General features: G+C 26.7%; 1 protein-coding gene across 2 annotated transcripts in view; it reads right to left on the reverse strand.

The window, feature by feature from the left end:
• The window catches only part of LOC136071814 (insulin-degrading enzyme-like), a 74,399-nt gene that overhangs the window by 26,992 nt on the left and 19,907 nt on the right, over positions 1–27,500 (reverse strand). For both annotated transcript variants that reach the window (XM_065797219.1, XM_065797220.1), the window contains exons 9-20: positions 21,333–21,422; positions 21,192–21,264; positions 21,018–21,110; positions 20,017–20,108; positions 10,881–10,961; positions 10,702–10,805; positions 8,083–8,185; positions 6,841–6,936; positions 6,698–6,724; positions 5,060–5,142; positions 4,809–4,953; positions 828–938 (exon numbers count right to left, since the gene is read on the reverse strand). In XM_065797219.1, the coding sequence (XP_065653291.1) occupies positions 828–938; positions 4,809–4,953; positions 5,060–5,142; positions 6,698–6,724; positions 6,841–6,936; positions 8,083–8,185; positions 10,702–10,805; positions 10,881–10,961; positions 20,017–20,108; positions 21,018–21,110; positions 21,192–21,264; positions 21,333–21,422 (1,098 nt within the window). The remainder of the gene's footprint in view (positions 1–827; positions 939–4,808; positions 4,954–5,059; positions 5,143–6,697; positions 6,725–6,840; positions 6,937–8,082; positions 8,186–10,701; positions 10,806–10,880; positions 10,962–20,016; positions 20,109–21,017; positions 21,111–21,191; positions 21,265–21,332; positions 21,423–27,500) is intronic.

The raw sequence follows: 27,500 nt of genomic DNA on the forward strand, positions 1-27,500 counted from the left end.
ATACATATATAATTTAATAAATAAAATTAATATAATATAATACAGTAAGTATAATAAAATAAAATTAGTAATTAAGAAGTATGTATTGTGATATCTTGAAAAAACCTTTAAAACCTTTGACAAGCTTGAAAAAATGATTGTGAAAACAGAGGAAGAACTGATAGTTAGAATATTGCAAGAATTAATTGTTAATTTGAAATAATAAACATAGTTTATTATTTCAAATTAAAGAATAAACTTATTTATTTATTTGAATAAACCTTTGTTTATTTGAATAAACCTTTGTTTATTTGAATAAACCTTTGTTTATTTGAATAAACCTTTGTTTATTTGAATAAACCTTTGTTTATTTGAATAAACCTTTGTTTATTTGAATAAACCTTTGTTTATTTGAATAAACCTTTGTTTATTTGAATAAACCTTTGTTTATTTGAATAAACCTTTGTTTATTTGAATAAACCTTTGTTTATTTGAATAAACCTTTGTTTATTTGAATAAACCTTTGTTTATTTGAATAAACCTGTGTTTATTTGAATAAACCTGTGTTTATTTGAATAAACCTTTGTTTATTTGTTTATGTTATAGAGATTAAGTATTCCTTGATCAACAAGTACTAGCTGTACTGTGTCAACAAGTACTAGATGTACTGTGTCAACAGAACTTTAAAGTTTTGGTGTCAAAAGTCTTTAACTTCTGGTGTCAACAAATTTAAAATTAACAATTTGAATAGATTTTGAAATTGCCCAACTTAAATTATTATTATCAAATATTATTATTGTTGTTATTGCTTTTACTATTAACAATAAAATAAAAAAAAGATTTCACACTGATTCCTTGATGGCATTGAATCTATCTTCTTTAATTTTCAATTCTTTTAACTTCTCTATAATTTTTAAAAGAACTAAATGTTGTTTGTTATCGTAACCATGGATATAAATCTATAAAAAAATGTTAAGAGCATTAATACAAAATAGTCAACACATAATATTCAATAAAGTGGCTTGCCATATTATTAGACTTACTTGATATTAACAAAATTTAAAGTTTAAGTGTAAAAAGAGATTACTTTAAAAAGGTATGTATACATTATTTTTATTGCTTGAAAGGCTTTTGCATTTCATCAACTATAAATATCCATTATTTTTTTGTCAGTTATTAAACATTTAAACTAACTTTTATGCATTTCTAATATCTCTCCATAAAAATTGGGGAAAATTCATGGATTATTGAATAATACTGACTTATCTCAGTATAAAATGAATAATATCCTAAAAGTTTCTCAAAGCACAACTAGACTCAAGAGTATCTTTGCAATCAATAAAGGAGCTTGTGAAAGAAAAAGAATCCGAACTTTTAAAACAGAAAAAATCCAGTCTCACCAAGTAAATAAGAGAAAAAGGCATTGACATATACACTGTGCAGAGACATTTGAAAGAATTTGGGCTATTTTCTCAACAACTCAAAAAGCAGCAACAACCAGCTCGAAAATGACACCAACTATGGTTAAAAAACATTTGAAATAGGAAAAAAAAAAAAAAAAAAACTCCACCAAGGACTAATAGAAAAAAGTAAAATTTTTACTTTAAAATTCAAATTAAAATAAAAAAAAATTCAAATTCAAATTAAATTTCTTTTATGTATTTACTCACATATTTTGAGGTTTGGTTTTATTATTTGTTAATGCATTGGTTATTTTCAGGTTTGTTTTTCAGATATGATTTTCAGATTGGTTTTTTAAAATATGATGGACATACCAAGATTTGTTAGGAGTGAATGAAAAATATTATCTAGACAGCATTGAACCAACATTCTAATATTTAAAATTCGCCATGGTTGGAAATAAATTTTTTTGGCACTAATTTTTGTCAACCATTGTCAAAAGCACAATGGGTTAGATCGAAACCAACTAATTCTACAAGATAACTATTACTTTTTCTCTAATGGTTCTCTAATAATTTCTTCTACAAGATAACTATTACCTCAACTTTTTCTCTAATGGTTGTCTAATAATTTCTTCTACAAGATAACTATTACCTCAACTTTTTCAGTGGTAGTAGCTAAGAGTGCATCTTTATTCAAGATGGTGGCCCATGCCACAAAGCCAAAGCAAAATAAATATTAAACAAAATTTTTTGTTTTGTATTGGGCTAAAAAATATTTGGATATGAATCCAATAGAGAATGTCTGGGAGCTTTTAAAACAAGAAAATGGCTAAAAATGAGATTAAGAGCGACTTTCTGTAGGAATCAAGTTTTTTTTTTTTTAAAGTAATATATTAATTCATGAACAGCCCATTTACTTCTCAATGGACATTGAGATGTAAATGGGCTGTCAATGGAGATTAAAAAGTAAAGGGTTAGTTATCCATCAAGATTACATCTTGATGGATAACTAACCCTTTACTTCTCAATGGATATTTTCATTTTTTCAGGTACTTTACAAAATTAAAATTTATAAAAATTATAATTCTTAATTTAGTAAAGTACCTATTTTTATATAAATTTTTTATAAACTACCAAAGACTTTAAAATCAAGTTTAAAAACAACAAAAAATCAAATATTGCTTACTTTTGAAGCATGATAATTAGACAAGCCATGTAAAGCAATTTTACGTGCACCTATAGTAAATCCCATTAAGGAACTTTTTATCATTTTTTAACTTTTAAATTATTCTACAAGATAAAAGAAGTAATTAATATTATAAAACACCACCTTAACTTTTGACCGAAGATTATGTAAAAAAGGTTGTTACAAAAGTTTAAATAAAATTATGTTAGATAAGCGTTATTTACTAATGAAAAAAACTTTATTTATCATCTTGCGAGCACAAGAATATTTAAACAACTTTTAATCGCAATAAAAAAAATTTACTTAAATTTCTATTTAACAATAAAAAATTAATTAATGAAAAAATAGTTAAATTTTATTTTATTTTATTTTATATTATGATATTTTATTATTATTCTTCTTTTTTATTGTAATTGATTTTTGCTTGAAAAATGCTAATACTTTAAGCTTGAAGCAAAGATTGTAATAACATAACTTAATTTTAATAAAAAATATATTATTTAATTTAAACTAATTTAATAAAAATATATAATTTAATTCTGACAAATAAAAAAAAAAAAATTTTGATTTAAAAAATGTAACTTAATTCTGATTAAAAAATATATATTTAAGTTTATTAAAATTAAAGTTAATGGTTGGGTTTAACTTAACTGTCAAATTTATTTGAAAACATTAAATATTGTTTAATATTTACATTTTATTTATTCTTAAAAAAAAATTTGCTTATTTTTATTGCAATAGTTTTTTCGGTTTTCGTCCCTAAACTTAAAAAAAAAAAAAAATCAAAATTAAATTTTAAATAAACGTGTACCAATGCTGCATCAAAAAGTTGTACAAAACGCAAGTTAAACTTTTTTTTATAATACAAGTTGAAGCGCAGCAATTTTACTTTAATAAATGCAATACAGCCATAAAATTTTGGAAAATTTTGGTGTTTGGAAAAATAATCTTTGCTTTAACAACAAAATTGCAAATAAAATAATAAACTTTTAATGAATAAAGTAAATAAATTAATGTAACTTTTTTTTATTTGTTGCTTGCTAATTTTTTAAAAATAAAAAATTAAACTTAATTGCGAAGCTGCAATTAGAAATTTAAGAAACAATCATTTAAAATTTATTTTTAAATGATGATTTCTTAAATTTATCATAATTTAATTTTGAATGAATGTTGAGAATAGAAAGAAATTTGTTTATATTAAGTAAAAAAAAAATTTAAAGAAAATAAACATTCCCTAAAAGTAGTAATAAAAAAGAAGTTAAATAATATTTAACTTGTTTTGTGGTAATTAATATTATTGCAGGATAATAAAAAAGTTAGTCTTTAAAAAATAAAATAATGTAGAGAATTTTATGACAACAAATTCACATTAAGCTAATGCGTTAAACGTTTTTTATTTAAAACAAGGCCTATCATATTTTATCCTTTTTGAGGTCTTAACTGCTAATATATAATAATTAAATGAAATAATAATGGGAAAAAATGGACTTAGTTTTAAAGTTAAATTTGAAAATGCAGTTGACACCATTTTGTTAATAATTTTAAAATATTTGTCAAACTTTGTTGTCCAATATCTAAAGGACAAATATATATTTTTTTTGAAAATTACTTTTGTATTGACCTTCTAGTACAAATAGCCACAATGTATTAAAAAAATGTTCTATTTTTTTGTTCTATTTTCAAGTTTAAAAAAACTTTCGACTACATTTGGTCAATGTTCCTAAAACATTTGTTAGACTTAAAAGCCCAACATCTTGAGAACTTATAAATATTTTAAAAATATTTTTTTGAAATTTATCTTCTAGCATAAATACCACCAACTTACTAAGTAATTTTGTAGAAGATCACTATTGAGGCCTGCCTGATTCTGACAGAGAGTTACTTTTAATACAAAGCAAGTATGAGCTTTTCTACAAACTTGTAGAAAAGCTCATATATGTTTGAAACCACAGCTCCAAAAAACAGTTAAAATATGTATTTTGACCATGTCACAACATATTCAAGCCATAAAACCAGCAAAAGAGCACTTGATTAAATATTAAATTTCATGTTACATTTAATTTTGCTTTTATAGGCTAAATAAAATTTTTTGATTGTAATTATTCTGTTATTTTAGTTTTTGTAGTAAAATAAGAACATAAAAATTCAAAAAATAATCAAAAGAAATAACAAAGAAGTTTGGAGTTTCTGGTATTGAGTCTAATAATATGACAACCACTGTGTGTATATAAAGTCCTTACAAAAATTCCACTTCTGGTTTGGGTTATGATGCAATTAAGTTTAGCGAGGTCAGCAGAATAGAGCAATTCATTTAACTCATCTTTCAGAATTTCCACAAACATTGCAAGTAAATTGTTTTCCAAAGGATTATTATTTGCAACAGGACTAAAAAAATGTTTTACAATAAAAAAAATACTTAAAATAAAGGCTAATCCTGAACTGTTAAACTGTATTCATCAATTATATAAAACCATAATAAAGAATACCAAACCTTTTAATTGATAAATTAATAATAGCTTTTGGCAAGAGGAAAGTATCATCTGCTTTGTACCAAATGCGCATCATTTCTGTATCCTGATTTAAAAAAAACAAACAACAACAACCAAAATGTGATAAAAAAGTTACAAACAAGTAGTTAAAGCTTCAGAAAATAAGTTTTTTTTATCGATCATAAAGATTTCTTTACTTTTCATTATATTCTTTTTCATATATAAAAAATCTTATTTTAATCAAAGTTACTTATATTTACTTAATAGACTATATAACAGCCCGTAATGTAAAGCAATTGACTTGATATTCATTGTCATTGTCATTTTGTTCATTAAACTTAAAACAGTTGAATGTACCACAATAGCGCTATGTAAATGTTTGTTTTTACATTTCTTGTTTTGTTCACTGATGTTTATAATGGATGGTATGGTGTAATATATGGATCATACCACAACATGGTGATGTGATACATATATGATACAACAGTATGGAAATGTAATACATGGATGATAAACCAACAGTTAAAGGCAATACATGGATGGTACAATGACATTTCCAATGTGTTATGGTTTAAATTGCAAGTCATGAGTGATTTTAGGCCTCAAGTCATGATATGATTTTAGATTATACCATGACTTCATAGAAGATGCAACTTTTGTACAACTAAAAACATGGGTAATCCAAATTTTTTGCATTAAAATTAAAAAATCTGCATGATGCATACTTGTTCACAATATGCTAATAAGGACTAAATCTTACAATATCAATTTTCAATGATTTACTCAACATGTTTATCTCAATCCTTAACTACAAAACAAGAGCCTTTGTCAAAACAATAACCTTTGTCAAAGAAAGAAAAAGTTTGTCAAAACAAGAAAAGGTTTGTCAAAACAAGAAAAAGTTTGTAAAAACAAGAACCAAATCATTCTTTCTTTTTGATCTCTCTTTAATTAGACCAAACAAAAAAAAAAGTTATCAAAAAAAGTGAACTAAATTACAGTGAATAACCTTTGTAATTGAAGAGCAGTTATCCAAATCTGGTCAAGTCAAAAAATGAAAAAAATGAGATAACACATTTTTCTGGAAATTCTCTCTGATGTCTATTTAATAAATAAAACCGTTTCATGCAAAACTTGTTATATACTTGTTATAACAAAATACAAAACTTGTTATACACTTGTTATAACAAAAAAACCTAAATATCTCAAAACTACAAAAATGGACTTAACAAGTTTTGGAAAACTGCTCTTCAATTGTCAATGGTTAAAATAAATATAGTTTTTAAATTAGTTACAAAAATATAGATATAAAAAAAAATTGTTTAAACATGTATTGAATGAGTCTAATTATGCTGTAATGAGTATAATTAAGCTTAAAGCATAAATATGGAAAAATAAACAAAATACATAAATAACATTGCTAATAAATATGCACACATTATATTAACAATAATATTGCTAACATTTTTAAATTATGTAACTATGGATTTCTTAATTTTTTAAATTATATTAAATTATGTAGCTATTTAATTCTTAATTTATAATAATAATAGCTATTTAATTCTTAAATTATTTTAATAAATTATACTTTTAAAAAAAAACTTAATTTATGATAAAATAAATAAAAAATAATCAAATACCTTAAAAATATAAGGAACATTCTTGATCTAAAAATAAAAAAAAATGACAACAGTCAAATTTTTCTTTTTTTTTCTATATTTTAAATCTTAAAAATCTGAATCCTTTTTTTTTTTAAATTATAAAAATAAATAAATGCAAATACATCTTTTTTGGTAACTTTAACTTCCAAGCTGCATGGAATAAATGGATTTTTATCTGGAAAGTGAAGGTCAGGATTTAAACCACATGATTCCCATTGCTATAAAATAATAATTAAATAATTTGACTATTATATTTCAAAATAACTAATGAATAAGTTTTGGTGAATGATAAATATGATGTGGTTGAGGTCGAGTTCTCAATAACAACATTAAAAAAAAATGTTTTGAGGGTGGAGTGACCTTTTTTTGTCAAAGCTTGTGTTTCAAAATAGCTAAGAAAAGAAACAAATTTTGAAAAACAACAACAACAGATTAGCCGCCTTGACACCCCAAATTCTGCTTATCTACCCAAGGTTGAAGTAGAACTTTCAACTTTGGGGAGATAAATTTTAATAATCTAGTAGAGATTTTGTTTTGAATGAAAAATCTTTTGTTTTAATAACATTAATAAAAAACGCATAATTGGATTTTTGATGCCATAAAAACTCTTTTCCTTTTCTTTTTGTATTTATAAACTTTTTTAAACTTATTTTCTAAATCATTTCAAAACTCTTTTAATATTATTTTGAGTTTTTTCATTAAAAACTCAAAATAATATAAAAATGTAAACTCAAAATAATTTATAAAAACATAATGGAGTATTTATTTTACTTTCAGTTTTTAAAAATTAAAAAAATCATTTCTTAAAATTATTTAAAAAAAAGCAAAAGAATAAAAATAACCTAATAATAGAATAAAAATTTGAGAGAATAAAAACCCTAAATGTTTTTTTATGAGGAACTTCATTGTGACCAGCAAAGTTCAAAAGTAAGCTGAATTAAATAAGTTTTCACAAAACAATTGATATTTACATGATATTAAAACAAATTTAATCAGCCTAGTAAATAAAATTACTGTGTTTCCTGCCAAGGATGATGAAAAGTGGATCTTTTTGATTCTACTCATGGGTTTTTTGTCATTTTGCACACAGAATGTGTTTCTGTTAGTGCTTTTAGTGTGCAATCAAGACCACATTAGAGCCCTTTGTTGTCACTTATTAATTGATGAGAATGAGACAACTGCATATGAGTTATATAAGTTGCTATAGAAACACAAAGTGTTTTCTAGTGAAAATACTTTGTGTTTTCACTAGAAAACACTTAATCTCCTATTTTTAATTTTATTTTTAACTTGATATGATAAACTTTAATAATGTAATAAATCTGATACAAACAAAAAGCATTTAATAACAAAAAAAAAACAACCTTTATTTGAGCTGCTTCAATGTGATTGACCTTATATTCAGCATCGTAGTGATTAGTTTTTAACAACGCTTCACCTTTAAAATTTGGTGATCCCACAAAATACCTTGAATTATAGAGATGAATTTAAATACTGCAATAATATTGTAATACTAAATATAATACCGTATATATTTTATACATAAGTATTAAAATTTAAAGAGAAAACTGATAGAATGTGGATATAACTTAAATCTTTCAGTTTATTTTATATAAATACAATTTTTATGTGAACACTTTAATCAATTAGTAGCATACTAATACCAACCTGAATCTGAAAAAGTTATATATATATATATATATATATATATATATATATATATATATATATATATATATATATATATATATATATATATATATATATATATATATATATATACACACATATATATTAAACATATTCAGCTATTTTAAAGAATTGTGCATCAGTCTTTGCCTTTCCAATTACCTATATTTTTAAAGAGTTGTTTGAAACCAGCAAACTGCCAGTGCAATTTAGATCAGCAAATATCAATCCTCTGTACAAAAAGGCAAAAAAACCTTAGCAGGAAACTACCGAGCGGTATCACTCACCTCAATTGCATGGAAAATAATGGAAGGTATAATCAGATGTAAAGTTCAAAATAATAGTCAAGCAACAGCACGGTTTTCTTAAAAATAAATCATGCTCAACAATTCTACTTGAAACATTTGATTTTATTTTAACCCGCTTAGAGAATGGTTAACCTGTTGATGTTGTTTTTTTGGATTTCACCAGGGCATTTAACACATTGTCACATAAAAGATTGTTGGTTAAGCTAACAGCTTATGGAATATCAGGTACAATACAATACAATGGACAATACAATGGATTGAAGCATTTTTAAAAGAAAGAAAACAAAGTTGTGATAGACAAAAATGTATCCTCTTGGGCAGAAATTACCAGTGGTGTGCTACAGGGGTCAGTAATTGGACCAATCTTGTTTGTATTATTTATAAACAATTTACCTGAAACTCTAAAAAACCTAATTAAGCTGTATGCAGATGACACCAAAATATTGGATAAAATACTTTTTTCGAGTACATCAAATTTTTTTTACAATCAGATCTTGATTTAGCTTTTAAGTGGATTCAAGACTGGCGTGCGAGAATTATTATTTCGAAATGTATGATCAAGCATTTTGGCCGGAATAACAAAAAATCACCCATTTATATCAATGAACAAAAGTTAAACATAACAGAATGTCAAAAGTTAAACATAACAGAATGTCAAAAGTTAAACATAACAGACATGATTCATTTTAAATTCTTCAACACTTTCAATGATCTGAAAAAATCAAAAAAATTAGTATTCAACAAACTCAAACGTAGGTCACAGCTTTAAATATGTCAAAGAAATCACTAAGCAAGCCTGTTGTGAAAACTTTTTATTTAATGGATCAGCCAATTTATAGAATAGCTTGCCAAGCGAGTTGGTTAAAACATAATCAGTTAACAGTTTTAAAGCAGGTCTTGATTGCTAGATGAGCAGCAATCAAGCGAATCAGCTGTCATAGTGCCTTAATATCACACTCACTGGCTCACATCAGTTATAGCAATTACTAATACTATATTAAAAAAAATGTAATTACTAATACTATATATAAAAAAAATTTAAAATAAACAGCCTGGTTAATGTAACATTATTAGGTTTAAAAATTTCGATATTAACTATTTCATTATATAAAACAGTTTTATTTACATTTAAGATGAGAAAGTTTAAAGATGAAAAAGCTTAAAGATAAGAAATTTTACAGTGAAAGTTTACAGGTGAGAGCGTTTAAAGATAAAAAAGTAAATTGAGAAAGTTTACAGAGAAAGCTTACAGGTGAGAACGTTGAAAGATATGAAAGTAAATTGAGAAAGTTTACAGAGAAAGCTTACAGGTGAGAACATTTAAAGATAAGAAAATAAATTGAGAAAGTTTACGGAGAACGTTTACAGGTGAGAATGTTTAAAGATAAGAAAGTTTAAAGATAAATTTCAAATACTTGATCATGATAAAATAAATTAATATAAACCTTTAAAAAACAATAAGTCAAAATTTTAAAAGAATCGCAAAATTTTTATTGAATATCAAAAATATTTTTGAATGGTGGCATTCCCAATAATAAAGACATATTTTAACATTTTCTTTATAATAAAACTCTTTCCTAATAATAAAAACTAATAAAAGCATTATTTAAAATTTCTTTGACCAGAATTATAATTAGAATTACAACCCAATAATAAGAAATACCATTAGAGCATGATCGGCAGGAAAAACATTATTCTAAGACCAAAGCAATATAAGAAAAATTCAAAAGCTTTCATTTAAAGAATTTAAGTTAAAAGTGATTAAAAAATAATAGTAGTACTACGCTTGATTCATCATGTCTGGACTAAACAATCACTGGTCAAACACCAAAACAATTGAATCACAAAAAAATTGTTAATATCCATTTATTAATAATATATTAATTAGTTAAACTTCATCCCAAAAACACTATGGTAATACATATCACCACGGTACACACAATTATAACTAAACCATACAAAAAAATATCATGACTAAATTTATACCTAAATTTATCAGGAGTTAGGAGATCAATTATCATTTTAATTAAATCTGGACTAAATTCTTCCATCATGTAAGGACCATACAAAATGTCATCAGGTGGATATTGCTAAAATATAACTTTTAAATAGTTTAATAGACAAATAATTTTATAATTATAGTTACAATTTTCAGATAATTTTACCTGCATTAGTGAGGATAGCTCTGTGACATAACTTCTTGGAGATGTTACATCTTTATATCTGAATTCAATACCTTTTAGCATCTTTGAAAAAAATGAAGAATTTTGTATATTATAAGTTGCTACAAAAAAAAAAAAAAATTTAGGATTGTGGTGATGTAAAAAAAAAAAAAAAAAAAAAAAGAAAGGTATTAATGGTACATAACAGGCATAGACAGATTATAGACATGTGTAAAGTTGATTCAGATTTAGCAAACTAATAATGAAATTGAAACTTCATTATTAGTTATTTCAGCTTATTTTTAACTAATGGAAAATAAAAATCTCTTTCAATTAGATGGTTGAAGTTTTCTTTTAAATTAAAAATCAAAACATAAGATATGCATTTAGATAGATATACATTTGCTGACTATCCCTTACAAAAATGTGCCAAAATGTGAAAGGCTCTTGCGAAAACAAAGAATAATGAAAAAGACTTATTGCTGCCTTAACCAAAAACCTCAGTCGATGTAGCAGCAACTCCTTTGCATGTTCTCCCTACATCAGTCAATGTATGTTCTGAAGTCCCTGGCAGCTCCTTTTATAGTAAGATATCAGACTGCTAATCTAAGTATACTTTTATGTGTGTGCGTATATTAAGGTGTACCAAAAGGACATAAATTTTTGTCATTTTGAAATACTTTCAGATTTTTAATCAGTATCATATGTAATTTTGTTTACTAAATGCCAGAAAAGAAATACTGAAAATTTTTATATTTGACTTCCTTGCCACCTTTTTTAAAGTGTTTTTTACTCAAATCTTGTAAAAATGAACTAAAAACAGTTTTGATAATTAAATGTATACATTTAAACATAAAGTCTTTATGTTTAAATGTATAGTACTTTAATGCTATGTAAAAAAAGACTTTTTTACATAACATTGAAATAATATACATTTAAACAATATTATAGACTATATAGGCGGTCTTTTATTCTTGGTCATGTAACTGATGAAATTTGTATTCAGAAATGCTTTAGATTGATTAGGCCAACAAAAGATGATCTTCAGATCCATGTTTGGGTATCAGTATTCCAACATTTACTTAACCAAAAGTATCTGAAAATGTATGCAGTATTTATTTTCTTATTACTGGACCAGGTATTTCTCATCAGTGTACACAAGCTGCTGCTATAGATAATTTGATTTGCCACTTTTTACAGTTAGGAGAATATGCAGAACAAACAGCCAGTGCTATAATTAAAAAAAAGATGGAGAGCAAAGGTATAAAAAAAGGAACAGTTTTCAAACTAAAAACATGACAAACACCTATCGCTACATCTGTTACTCTTTAAATTGGAGATCCCAATTTAAAGGGTAACAGATGTAGCAAAAAACTTTCTTTTCAAACAGTCATGGAAGTCTCCCTTAAACTTTGTTCTACATTTAGAACTTGATAAAATAGAAGAGACTCTGTGGAAGGAAATATAGTTCAAAAACTGGATAATCTTAAAGTACAACTAGATAATTTTATAGTGTAGAGGAAGTTGAATTTGTTCTTACCAGAATGAAGCTATCATAAAATATTTAGTATACAATGATTTGATCCAGTATATTATTATAGAAAGTGGTATAAATTTATGTGTAGGTTTTGTAAGAGTTTCTTTAGATGACGGAGAGGCTTCCTAAAAAATGTTGCGAATGTTTTTGAAGAAGAAAGAAAAGCTAACAATAAATTTAAAGATAGCAGAATTTAAAAAGTTCTAATTATAGCCATTGCTGAAAATATTTCTGAAAAATATTAAAACCTGCTTGAGGAACTTTTGAGGATTTAAACTATTATATTGCTTTTGATTTTAAATGTGCTAATGAATTATTTGGTTTTTCATCACACACAGATAAAAAAGCTTGCTTGTGGTGTAGTGGCCAATGTAAACTTGATATAGGAACTCTTAGAAACCTTGATTCCTGTTATGAAGCATATATTAAAAATGAATCCATCAGATCTTCCATGAAGGAATTTGATAATATTGTGAACAAACACCTAGTATCATAACATGGATAAAAATATTACAAAATTTAGTTGCTCCGCCTAAATCTTTTTATTGGAGCAGTGAATAAGACAAGATAGAGAACAAGATAGAAGATTTCTTTTAACTGAGTAGGATTTTGAGTTCTGGTTAAAAATACACTATGTAATTAAAAGAGGATATCATAGAGTTGGATGGGATAGTAATGATGAAAATAAAATTTTAAAGTTGTTTGATTCACTTCAACTTGAAGTGCAACTTAAAGTACCTTATCTAGTTCCTGTAGTCCAAACCTTTAAAACTTTTAATTCTGTAAAAGAAGCTTGTTTTAAAAAAAATCTCGATTCTGAATCAAAACACAAAATATCATCGTTTAGAGATGCTTTTATATACTATTTAGAAATTAAGGTACTCCAAGACAACCTATTGGTCTTATCACAAATAGTATGTGACTGGGGCTCTGTCCCCGGCTAAAAATGAAACTTTTGCAAACCTGGCTCCGGCTCCAGCAAAATTATAAGATTTAGCATGGGTTGATAGCCGGGGCTAGAAATAAATTTATAATACTTTATATGTTATAATTTTATACTTTTTTTTATAAACATTTTTGCTTCCAACAAAGCTGCAAGCAACCACTAATTAGAGTTGGAAGTTACTGGAAGAGAAAAGATGAAGATTGTAAAGTAAGATAATGATTGCAGACAACTTAAAGGATTGCAAATTATATGAATCAGGAAAGCAAGATGAAGGAAGCAAATTCCAAAGAACTGATGTTCGAGGAAAAAAACTAGACTAAAAAAAAGATTTTTTGGAGCACTTATGAACAGTCACATAAAAAGGATAAGACTTAATTGAATGACGAGTAACACGAGAATGAATTTTAGTAAATGGCACAGGAGGCGCTAGCTCTTTAGAGCACTGCCCATTATAATATCTATAGAAAAGAGAAAGAGAAGCAACATTACAACGATGTGATAATGGTTGGAAGTTAGCTGCAAGTGCAGGTACAACTATGTCTATAATGCGTTTTTGCACCTTGCCTAAAAGAGAAAGGGCATCATTAGAAGATCTGCCCCAGATATGGCAATAGTATTCTATACAAGGCCAGATTTGAGATTTCTAGAGATAAAGAATAGAATCCGAAGTAAGAAAGTGTCGAGTTAGATAAAGAGATGCAACCTTAGCAGATGCTAATTTTGCAACTGATTTGTATTTGAAGTAAGAGTTTATCCTAGAAGATGAAGAGTGGATGACTCATCGAGTACATTACCGTTCATAAATATAGAAAGATCTAAATTATTGCGATAAGGATTGGCTGAAAAAAATTGAATTTTATTTGAATTAAAGTTCACCAGCCACTGTGAACCCCATGTTGTAGCAGAAGTGTGATCCTTATCAAGCTCAAATGCCCCCTACTTACTATATATATTATAACATATTAACTTACATTTACTTTCTATTAAATACTGGCATATTTCCAACAAGATCGCAAGCAATCACTTTTAAGTAATGAGTTACTTTAAAATAGAGAATAAGTTAAAATACTAGGAAATGGCTAGCTGAAGACTTAAAACATTATACATTGTATAAAAAGGAAAACATGAAGGTGGGTAAGAGTTATAAGGTTTTTTTATTGTTATAGAAGTTATAGAAATAACGCTGTAACTCATAAGAGTTGAAACTAAAATTACATAGAATTTCAGTCTATAACAGCCAAAAAATTAAAAAAAAAGGATTAAAAACAATATACAAGATCTGAGATTTGAGGTAAAAATTTAAAGTATTTATCAATGTGGTTCTTAAATTGATTTACATTTGTACATTCCAGTCATTTACAACTCTATTAGTGAAAAAATTTTGTCTGATTGTGTTAAACTTATTTATTATATATAGTTATTTTGTGTTTTTATTGACTCCTTATGCATTTTTAATTTATATCCTCTTGCACGACCATTAGTATTAAAATATTCAATTTGGTTATGCAAATTTATTTCGTCCATTCGTTTTACTAAAGTGAACATTTGGAATAAATCACCCTGGCTTCCGTTTTTTAATAAAGGCAATTTTAATTTTAAATTTCTTTTTCATGACCATAACTAACTCAACATGATATTTTGGTTGCTCTATTTTGAACTTTTTCTAGTCTATTAATTTCTCCTTTCCAATGGGGGTTCCAAATAACTGATCCATACTCGAGATGGGGATGAACTAATGATTTGTATAATAAGCTAATAATACTTTTATCTATATATTCATATGCATGTTTAATTCTTCTTATTTGTTTACTTGCTTTATTAATTGCATAGCTAATATGGTGACTCCAATCAAAATCATTCGAGATAACAATACCAAGACCTTTTTCAACTTTTATTTCTCCAGTATAACTTCATCAATTTTATACTTATATTAAGGTTTGTTATATCCGAAATGCATTACTTTACATTTTTGCGAGTTAAATTTTATTGCCAGTTCCATTCTTTTAAAATATCGAGATTGAGAAATTTTGTAAACTGAAGTTATCTGATTCTGATTTAATGACTGCTAATAGTTTAGTATTGTCAGCGAATAGTTTGCCTTCATTTTTGATTTTAATTAATAAATCATCAATAAATACCACGAAGAATAGTGGACCTAAAACTTAGCATTGAGGGACTCCACTATCTATTTTTCCCATTCTGACAAAAATTTTCCAACAATTACTCTTCATAATCTTTAGCTTAAAAAACTTTTTCACCACAATATTAATTTGGTGCTAATCCCAAGCCAATCAAGCTTTACTAAAAACCTTAACAATAAAAACAGGATGACTGACTGTGTTAATAAAAGATTGGATTAATAAAAGCTTTTATAGCATGAAGGGACAGATATAGTAAAAGGATGCGAACTGTTGAATAAGAAGCCGAGCAAGAATGAGTTTTTGTTTATCATTATAGAGAATAAAGTTGAGTTGTCAGCAAATAGAGCCACTTTAGATGTAAAATTTTTAAGAAGATCGATACTGTAGATAAGAAACAATACAGGAGCAAAAATAGAACCTTGTGGTACCCTTAAAGTTACTTGTAATAAAGAAGAGTATAGGCCTTCAAGAATAACTTTAATACTGCAATTAGAAAGAAATAATTTAATAATCTCAAAACCTTTGAGATTATTGTGTTAATAAACCTTCTCGAAACTAATAACCGAGTGAAGGCTAATCGTAGGATAGTCGGAGAGGTTAAAGTGTTTTCTAGACTTTTGAAAAATTGAAACAACTTATTAAGCACTTTTTAATAATTTAACACAAAATGAAGAGAGTTCTGGAGAACACTTTTTTACGACTACGATGGAAATCTTGTTTAAAGAACAAACTGTAGAAGTGTTTAATTGAGAATTAACTTTAGCATTGAAAGAGTGATTTGGATGTTTAACAATGGGTTATTCTGTTTAACTGGCAGGAAAAGTATGGCCATTAGATTTAAGAGCCAAATTAGAGAAAGATTTCTGTGCAAATAACTCTGCTTTATTCTGGGGAAAAGTAAAAAGATCAGACCCATGAATTAGAGATTAAATGTTAGACTTAACTTAATATAGTTAATGACACTGTTAAAGGCTAACCAAAAGTTCCTAACATCTAAGGTAAGATACAAGATTTAGTAAACTGAGAATAACAACGCTCAACATCAGACAGGATCTTTTTACATTGGCTTCTTGAAATAATAAAAGGACATTTGTTCTTAAGAGAGATACTCTTGTAAAAAAGAAGTAGAAAATGATTAAAGTTTAATAAAGCAACTGGTCAAGATGGTGAAAAATGTGGAGTAGAATGAGGCTTGACTTAAAATCGAAGAGAAGGAATAACAGATTTTAAACTTTTATTCCAGAAGGAATAAAAGCTTCCAAGATGTGCTTTATGCATACATATTATTGATATTAACATATATGCTTGCTATTTATTTATATGCTGGCATACAATATCCTTTTATTTTTCAAAATCAAGTGGATTTTAATTCAAAATCAACTTTTATTAATTATGTTTATAAAACTGAAACTGTACGTATCAAAGTTACAAATGTAGATTTATATTGACAAGATAGTCACACAGCAAAAATGTATTTTCATAATATGTTATGGAAAAGTTGTTGAACTTTTGTTTATGTTTTTAAAATGTTCCTTATATTTCTGACAATTTGAATTTTGTTTATAAATAGTTTCAAATAAACTAGAATGCAATCAATAGTATTTTTTGAATTTATTGAAGCAATTTCTTTATATAATGAAACTGTCATTCCCTATAGCAATTAAAAGTGTTGTTGATTCAAGTCAATTATGTGATAAAACAAGACCATTGAAAAGAAAATTTGACAATTATTATGATTTTTCTTATACCCTAGGGTATAAGAAGTGAGAATGTTGAAACAAGAAGTTAAAACAAAATACTTTAATTTACCATTTCCATTATTTTATGAATGTGAAATTTTATGCTAAACTAAATTACTTTGTTTTAACTTACTGAAGCTATGCTAGACAAGTTGCATGATCTGAGCAGGGGTGAACCCACACCTATTTTGGTACCATAAGACTGGTATAGGGGCCAAAAAAGTGCCTCAAAATATTAATTTCTTGTTTTTTTTCTTTTTCTTCTTAAAATAGAAAAAAAAATCTTTTAAATGCTAGTTTTCTGTATATTTTAGCTACTTTATTTAGCCAGTGATGTTTTTAAAATAAGGTTTGTGGCAGGGTTCGGGTTTTATAACTCGCCACATCAAAAGGTATACCAAAAATAAACTCTAGGTTCATCACTGCTAAGTAAGAATAAGAAAAAAGCAGAGGCTAAAAATAATTGATTTTTTAACTATTCAATTAATTATAATAAACAATTCAAAAATTATAGTATTAAAGTTACTGTAGTATACAATTATTTGAATGATTAAATAAAATCAATGGGCATTCACTGATGGCATCATACAGGAAGCCAAATAGTTACCTTATATAAGCTCAGGATAATACAATTTATATTATCCATTTGGATTTGGGTAAATATGCCCTAATTAGTTCTTATTAAGTGCTTGTGATGTTTATATTTAAAATAATAGGTGTAAAGCATTTTTTTAATAATTAATATCTCATTTTAATACCAACCGACTCTTATTTGGTCAATTTTATTCCAATTTTCGATTATTAATTATTTCGGTAATAGATACTCAAAATAGATTGAAAGACTATTTATGCTATATATGCTATTACTTTTAAAAGTAATTGCACGTATATGCTATATGGGGCTATTCAAATGATACAAGACACTTTTTTTGCTGTTTTTAGACTTAACCCCTCCTGCTTTATTTATGTGACATTTCAAACAATCCCTTCCTGCCCTCTTGTGACATTTTTAAACAAATATATCTTCAAATTTGTAATTTTTTACTAAAAATTTACTTTTCCACTGTGATTAGAATTTAGATTTAAAAATTTTTTCATGTCACACTGTGGCTAACCACCCCCTCTCCTACGTGATATTTGGTGACACTCTCAAACACCCCCAAAGAATGTCACGTATTATTTGAATAGCCTGTATATGCTTTTGCTATATTTTTAAATATAGCAACAACAAAAAAAAAAATTTAAGTCTAAGTAAATGTAAGCCCTGCCTTTAAAAAAAGATGCATTCACTGTTCTGTCACTTTGCCCAGTATGTCTTAATAAAAAAAGATTTAGTAATATTAACTACTTCCTTTATACAAATAGTTTTAAAACATTTGCTTCAAATGTTTTAGAACTATTTGTATAAAGGAAGTACAAATTTTGCGTAAGTTTTTGCCTAAGTTTTGCGTAACTCATGTGCAACCTTAACTTTATGCAAATGCTGCAAAAAAGTTGTGACTACCAAATTTTTACACAAAAAAAAAAGCTTTGTAAGCTTTTTGTACTTTTTGCTCAGCTACGCAAGAATTACGCAAAATGTGAATAAGCACCCTGAACCATACAAGAGAGATGGAATAACAGATTTACTTTTGTTATAGATACTGTTAAAGATTCTCCAGAAATCACCTAAGCCTAATTTTTTTAGATAAAATACGTGATTTTTTTTACCTAAGAATAGGCGGCTTTGTTATTAGATAAAACCTTTTTACAATAATTTCTAGAAAAAATAAATAGACGTTTATTTTATGGAGAATTGTTTTGGTGATAGATATGAAAGTAATGGTTACAATTGAAAATTAAAGCAGCACAAAGAGTGAAAACCTATGGATATAAGTGAGGCTTGACTTAAAATTGTCCAGAGGAAATAAAGAATTGTATGCCAGCCTGAATCCAAGAAGTTATGTAAGAAGCACATTTGTTAGCAGAAAGACGAATAATTTCTACTCAAGGGCCATGAAGAAAATCAAGGAATGAGTCCCAGTCAGCTTTAAGGTTGTTGTAAGAGGTACAATGATAGAAGGATTCTGAAAATGAAAAAGAATGAGATAATAGTTTTAGAGAGATCAAACCACGATCAGAAGCACCTAAGGGTAAATGTAAAGAAACTGAGCATTGCTAGGATCAGAAACAAGACACAAGTCAAGCAGAGAAGGTAAATGATTTGAATTGCTTGAAAAGCAAGTTGGAAAGTTGAATATTTGTGTTAGAGATTGAGAAAGGCAAAAGTTGTGGGCCTTAACACCTGCAGAGTCACTGACACTAGCAAATTCATAAAATGCTTACCTTATAAAAATGTGGTCAATTTGTCTGAAAAAATTACTTAGAGCATGGACAAGGCATGCGAGGAAGTATAATATTGTGCAATAAGAACCATTTTTCATTCAATTTCAGAATATAAGAAAATAATTTATAAAAAAACGCATAACATAAATTCAATTTTTAAAATGTTGCCAAGGTAAATGGTACATTGAGTCATGTACTCAACATTTGTTTTGCGGAACTAAAATACCTGAATTTTGCACGCTGTATGTATATATATATATATATATATATATATATATATATATATATATATATATATATATATATATATATAGCAGTCATGCTGTGTGAAAAAAAAAAAAGAAAAAAAAAAAAAAAAGAAAGGCAATATGTAGTTAAACATTACTGTTAGGTTAATGAAAGAAATACATCAATGAAACTATAATACATAAAAAATAATTGTAAAACTTACTTGGATTTCTTTATACATCCATTCATGAGCAGAGTCTGATTTTAAAAGATTGATATATTGAAATACTGCAGTTATTATTTCTGTCACATGACCTGGATAAAAGTAAAAGTTTGTGAGTGGGAATTTGTTAGATACCAAAATCTAAACCATAAAACAAAAAATTATTTAAACTTAATGGTCTTTCATAAAGTGCATACACAGGTATAGGGGAGGGAGATTACCCAAAAAAGTACAAATGCGTACAAGAGAAAGGAGGGGGGTTCAAGACAGCAAGCACATTTGTCAAGACAGCACCCAGTTTGACTCTCGTTTCCTATCTTAAACAAAATCATGAGTTTAAAAAATCAATACCATGTTATGTAACAGATGGTTTTACATTCTTTATGGATGCCCCTTTAATAAATGTAAATTAATGTAATGGAGTGTAAAAGTTTGAGATTCAAGATAAATAATCACTTGTTGAAAATACCACTTGTCTGAATAGTGTGCAAATCATATACCTACTACAGCCAGATTGAGTAAAAAAAAAAATACCAAAAGAAAATGAAGAAATATGTTGAATGGAAAAATCAGGAAAAAAGAAAATTGAAAGAAAGGTTGTAGTGGTGATTGTATTTATTATAACTTGTTTCAATGTGTAGCAACTTACTCTGTATAGCAACCTTCTTTGTTAAAGTTTTTGTTTCAGAAGTAAAGAGTTCAGAGAAAAAGTTGTAACCACAACAAAAAAAATTATGCCTCCAAAACTGTAGTGTGGTAACCCCTTTGGCCTTGGGGAGGCAGATAACATTAAAAAAAAAAGTTAATTTTTTTAGTAAAAATTGTTGAGCTCAGGTGAGGACATTTTAATTATTATTATTTTTTTAAATAATAATTAGTACTTTTTATGTTTTTATTTTTATTATGTTTTAATATCTATTTTTATTCTTTTGTTTTTTATTTTCATTATGTTTTAATATCATCTTTTCTAAAAAATTAATTTATAATAATGTTAAAATTACCTAAACCATCATTTGTTAACTTCATTTCAATAACAAAAAATTGATATCCCTTTGTATTTATATTTAACATAGTACTCAAATTTTGTACCCAACCTAAGTAAATTTAAAACAAAAATAAACAAATTCAATATTAAGTGAAAAATATTTGAAAAATCAAAACACATTCATTCCCACCATTTCGTTTTAATAGAGATAGCAAACTTCCTTCCCCTTCATGACCAATTAAATGTGAAACATAATATTCTGGCTAAAAGATTAAAACACAATTAAATAAACACAAAAAAAACAACAAATAAATGGAAGTAGTAAACAAACCTTTTTTTTATACCAAGCATGCAAATCAGGCATAGGAAATCGTAGTTGTAATGAATGATGATTTTTTATTGTTGCAACATTGAAGCTTAACTTAATTAAAAAGAAGATATATATAGATTAAAAAAAAACAATTTAATTAAAATAAAAAAGATATTAAAACTCCATATAAGCTATATACAATCTAAAACATGCTTGTAAACCTGTATTGTGTGTTACTCAAAATATAAAACATGTGCAAGGCATATGCAACCACCATATATAGCCATATTTTATATGAATATATTTATATATATATCAAGCCTTCTCAGGAGACGGTTGCACGCATTATATGACCACGCATATAATATTTTGTTTTGACAACTTGGCCACAGTTTCTTCCATGTTTCAAGTTAAAAAATGCGTTAAATAAACAAATGTGAACTTAAACTTAAAAACAAACAAACTATAAACTGAAAAGAGAAATTAAAACCAAAAAAAAATAATATACAAAATTTAACTAAAAAAAAAATAATCATAACAAATGATAAAATGAATAAAAAATATACCAGAAAAAATAAAAGCATAAAGTTAATGTTTTTATTTTAATTTAAAAGTGTTTCACAACAAAGAATTTAGAAAAAAGTTTCAAAGTTATTTAATTTAAGCTTAATTGCTTTGAAACTTAATTATTTAAAAATTTGAAACTTTGATATCTTCTAATGTCTACAAAACAAATAAAACATAAAAAAAAAAAATAATCTCTTGGTGGGATTTGAACTCTTGTCCATGCCGATATAACAATCGTGCCTTATAAATGTTATACAATCGATATACAATCGATATACAATCGATATACAATCGTGCCTTAAAAAATATATTAGTTTTATGTTTACATTTTCTCTTGTTTATCCTTTATTTATTTTATCATTTATTAAGTGTGTTTCTCGTGCCTTATAAATGACACAATTAATCAACCGAAGCACTACATCACAGTGGCAACAGGAAAAATTATCAGCTTTAAACTATTAATTAAAACACTTTGAAATTAAATTAAGTTTGAACTATTGAGGCGCTTCTAAATTACAAAATATATTAGTTTTATGCTTACATTTTCTCTGGTTTATCCTTTATTTATTTTATCATTTATTAAATTTGTTTCTCTTTATAGTTTATGGTTTATTTATTTTTTATATTAGTTTGTTTTTTTCAGCGCACTTTTTAAAAACATGCAAATTATCAATATATGCAAAAAACCATAGCCAAGATGTCAAAAAAAAAAGTATGCATGGCCATATAAAGCGTGCAATCGAACACATCTCCGCCATAGGTTTGATATATTTTATGCAATTTATTTTTGTACAACCAGATATGAGGTGGAAATATCAAACACAAGTATGTGTTAAAAAAATTTAAAAATACTGGAATTATTAAAAAAACTTTAGAGAGTAGAGATTGTAAAATGTGGAAAATTCTGTTAAATTCTGTTTTGGAAAGTAGAGATTGTAAAAATGTTAAAAAAATTTAAAAATACTCGAATTATTAAAAAAACTTTAGAAAGTAGAGATTGTAAAATGTGGAAAATTCTGTTAAATTCTGTTTTGGAAAGTAGAGATTGTAAAAATGTTAAAAAAATTTAAAAATACTCGAATTATTAAAAAAACTTTAGAAAGTAGAGATTGTAAAATGTGGAAATTTCTGTATAATACTCAAGTGTGATGTCATCTTGAACTTGCAGCTCCACAATGAAGTCCACTCCAGCTACAGGATAAAGTCCTCTAAATTTAGCTGAAATTTCTATGTCTGAAAAAGTTCACAGGGCTACCAAAACACCATTTTCAAATATTAGGCCTATTTATGAAATCAACTAGTTAAAATGGGCCTAACAACATTAAACCTTAGAAGAAAATGAAGCAACCTTTCATGTATACAAAACATTAAAGTCTGTTAATCTGTGTGTCAAACTAGTCATTAAGTCAAGTGTCAGATTAGTTAGCTCTTGTGTTTCTAAAGTAACTGGAGGTCACTATCATAGAATCTAAATGCAGTTTTTTACCTTTCAAGAAATAAAATTTTGAAAAATTTTTAGGTACTTGTTCAAGGTCTTTCAAAAATTAGTAGTAAAAATCAGTAGTAATTAATGTTGGTGAAGTTAAATTTTTAAACCCATTTTAGGTTTAAAACTGATATGTAAAGTTTGTGAGCTGAATTTAATCGGTCTTCATTTTTATATTTGATAAAAAATATATTGATATATCTTTTTCAGAACATGTTGAAATTTTATCAGGATATTTTAAGGGTCAAATAGATTGATTTAAGCAAAGCATTTTTAATTTCTTAGACTTCTAGGTCCTGTAACAATGAAAAATAGTTTTTTCTGTGTTACCATGGCAACTGTTGTCATGAATGAAAATCTCATGTTTAAATCAATCCTTTTTCTTTGGTTGACATTTTAGTTCAAAATGATTTTAAAATTTAAGATCTTTTATTGAGATAACCTTTCTTAAAGTCTTTTTATTGATTTGGTTTCCATGGTAACAGTATCCAAAGTAGTTGATAATTTTTTATAATTTTTATCCAAATTACTCACCATAGAGTTTTTTTTACATCCCTGATACAGTTTCAGTTCTGTTTAAAGGTTTTAATGGTTTAGCGTTAATTTTTTACAAAAATGTAGCTTTTTTTAGATTTTGGTTTTAATTAAGGTGGTAGCATCCACCTTAATTACCGCAATTTACACTAACTTATAAACAAGGGGTGATATTATATTTAGTTTTATCCTATATTTGATATACTCCCTTTACTTTCCAGTAATGCAAAGAACTTTTGGTTAAAATTATATCCATTACTAAGTAGTGGAGTTGCTATAGACCAGAATGACTGCCAGGTTAAGTTGTTCCCCAAGTCTGATTTTTCTTTTTGAATAGTTGGGTATACATTAGTAAACAACATTTATGACATTAAAAACTTCTAAGTGATTGGACAAAGTCAAAAAAAATTTGCTCAAAAATATTTATTTTTAGCCATAAAAATCTTAATAAATTAAGTAAAAACTAAGTTGAAAGTCCGCGAAATTATTAAATTGTGTATTTAATGGCGGACTGTTTACATAAAATGTGTGCTGTTTGTCTTACACAGTTCGGTAAAATTTAAAAGATCACTCCAGAACTTAAAACAAAAATAAAAACTTTCATCTGGAGCCAGTATAGTTTAGATGTAACCAACTATCCCGAGGTTATTTGTAGCAATTGCCAGAAACCTCTATGATCTCGACAAGAACAAGGTGGAGTACCTAGGGAACTGAATAGAGAAGATATCCAAGATAAAATTCATGTTAATCTGTTTTTTCTTATATATAATTATTATTACTTTCTAGTTAATACTTTGTTTTATTTATAATCACACAGTTTCTTAACTAAAAATATAGAATTAAATTTTTTTTTAATACAAGTTGTTATACATATACATGTATTAAAAAATAATAAATGTGTTATTTAAAAACTTTCAGTTTTTCTATTGTATGCATTGACTTAAAATGTATATAACTTTATACATTATATATACAGCACTGTAAGTATATGTATATACACATACTTAGTGTAAGTATGACATGCATTGAGGTATTTGAGTATAATGTGTATGTATGTAGTATATACATATATATTAAACAGAAGACTTATATAAGATTTGTGTATTGTATAAGATAAACAACTAATTACTATTTATTTATTAACTATTTACTCATACTTTGTTTATTGTGTAAGCTTAAAATTTAATTATATAGTATTTGATAAATATAGTATTTGATTATATAGTATTTCAAAAGAAACAAAATTTTATAAAAATTTCAAAAATAACAATTAACAAAAATAACAATTTTTCCAGAGTATTTCTGAAATGAATAGACAACTTTTGCACACCCATGCTAAACGAATTGTAAAAAAAACTAAAATTCACTCCACCCTATTGTGTAAGCTTAAAATTTAATTATATAGTATAAACTTTATGCTTACATAGTTTGAATAGACTAAAATACCATTTAGTATGCTAAAATAATATCACTTACGACCAATATTTTTTCCATTATTTTAGATTGATGGATTGCATCTTAGAAAATCATCAAATATCAATGACATTTTGATGAGATCAATGCTTCTAATGATTCTGAAGGTGCAAAGTCTTCCAGACTATGTTCAACATGCTTTGGTTTTGTAGGTTAGAATTTTATTATTATTGTTGTTTTATTTTTTCATATATATAATGCTTCACTTAACAAAATTGATTGTACTTAATAAAATATTTAATTAATTTAAAATTTTATTCATTTGTTTTCAAACAAAATTATTTAGTGCAAGGAGCAGCTCATATCTGTTGAGATATTAACAATCTCATTGAAGCAGCAGAACAGTTTCGACTGTTCTTTCGACTGTTCTTTTTTTTATTATTGTTAGTTAAATCTCTTAAGCTTTTTAAAAAAAAAAACAAAGAATTTTTGTTCCAAATATAGATCTAGTATGGGAACTCAAACCTGCATTGAAGCGAACATCTTTGAAAAAATCGAGGCTCCATAACTGTAACAATAAATTTTACACTTCTAAAGAAGTAGATTTTATAGATGGAGAAGAAGTCATTACTAGAACATTAGTTCACGTAAAAGATATATCTACATTTATACAGCACGTCATTGCAGAAGGAGGAATAGATCCACATGACTCCATATTGAGAATAGCTATGGATTTAGGTCAGGGATTCCTTAAAGTTACTGTAGATGTTTTAATCCCAAGGAAAAACTTTTTCAGATTCAGAGCTAGATGATGCTGGCGTAAAGAGATCCTTTCTTATAGCAATTGTTGAAGGGGTTTCTGAAGCTAAGGATAATCTTTGGAGGCTTATTGAGCCTCTGAATTTAAATGATGTAAAGTTTTATGCTGCATTTGATTTTAAACAGACAAATTCAGTGTTCGGAATTATTGGTCATGCTTGGAAATACAGTTGCTTATATTGTGAGGGATCCTGTACTCTTGAGCCTGGTATCAAGAAAACACTTAGGTCCTTGGATGAGCACTACAACAACTTTACCCTTGACGGAAAGAAGAAGTTAAAAATGTTACACTTCAAAAATGTTATAAATCCAAGACTTTTGTACAAAGAGGAAGTTCCTGAAACTCTTCTTGAGGAGTTGGTTCCGGTTTCTGAGCTTCATGTTCTCATGGGAATAAGAAGTAAACTTGCAGTATTTCTGGTTAGTGTATGGCCTTTGTTTGAGAAGTGGTTACAATCAAATTACATCATGTTTTGAGGATACCAAGGCGTAGGACTTGACCGAAACAATGCAAGCAAGTTCCTGAAGTTGGTGAATATACTTGAAAGAGATATTATAAACAATGGAAAATATGACTTATTACCAATAGTAAACTGTCTTAGAAAGTTTAAATGCCTTCAAGCAGAAGTGTTTGGTATGGTAGCAGGGGATAACATTAGAACTGCTGTTCTGGAGTTTAAAAAGTCCTATGCAGATTTGATTGAATGCGCATATGCCACATTCGAGGGTATCGAGCTCAGCATTACATGGAAAGTTCACATTAGCAGTATGTCATATACTTTCTTTTCTTCATTCTACTGACCGCGATCTAGGAGTTTACTGTAAGCAAACAGAAGAAGCTATTCATCATGAATTCAAAAAAAACATGGAATAGATATAAATGAAGAGTTAACCATATAGATTAAGCAAAACGGCTAAAATCAAATGTTGTTGAGTTTGCATCAAAAAAACATTAAATAAATTGAACAATTATATAATTTAATTTAATGTTTATGATTTCAAGTATATATTGTAAAGTATACTATTTATAGCTTTTAGACGTACAATATAACTAATTAACATAGAGCTTTTTTATTTTGTGCTTTTATTTGTTTAATAAGTTATAGCTATTATTTGATTTTTTTCCTTAATTTTTTTTTTTGCAATTTTTTTTAACACCCCAGAAGTTTTAAATATTATAAATAGTATACATTAGTGTCTACTAATGTATACCCAACTATTTCAAAAAAAAAAATCAGACCTGGAGATTGTTTTAACCTGGCAGTCACTCAGGTCCACAGTGATAAGTTATAGTTATTTTTTGATTTTTTGTCATAATTTTTGTATGGAAATTTCAACACGCCAAAAGTTCTAAATGTTATAAATGGTGT

Source organism: Hydra vulgaris, chromosome 05 (assembly GCF_038396675.1).
Source record: "Hydra vulgaris chromosome 05, alternate assembly HydraT2T_AEP".
Classification (NCBI taxonomy): Eukaryota; Metazoa; Cnidaria; class Hydrozoa; order Anthoathecata; family Hydridae; genus Hydra; species Hydra vulgaris.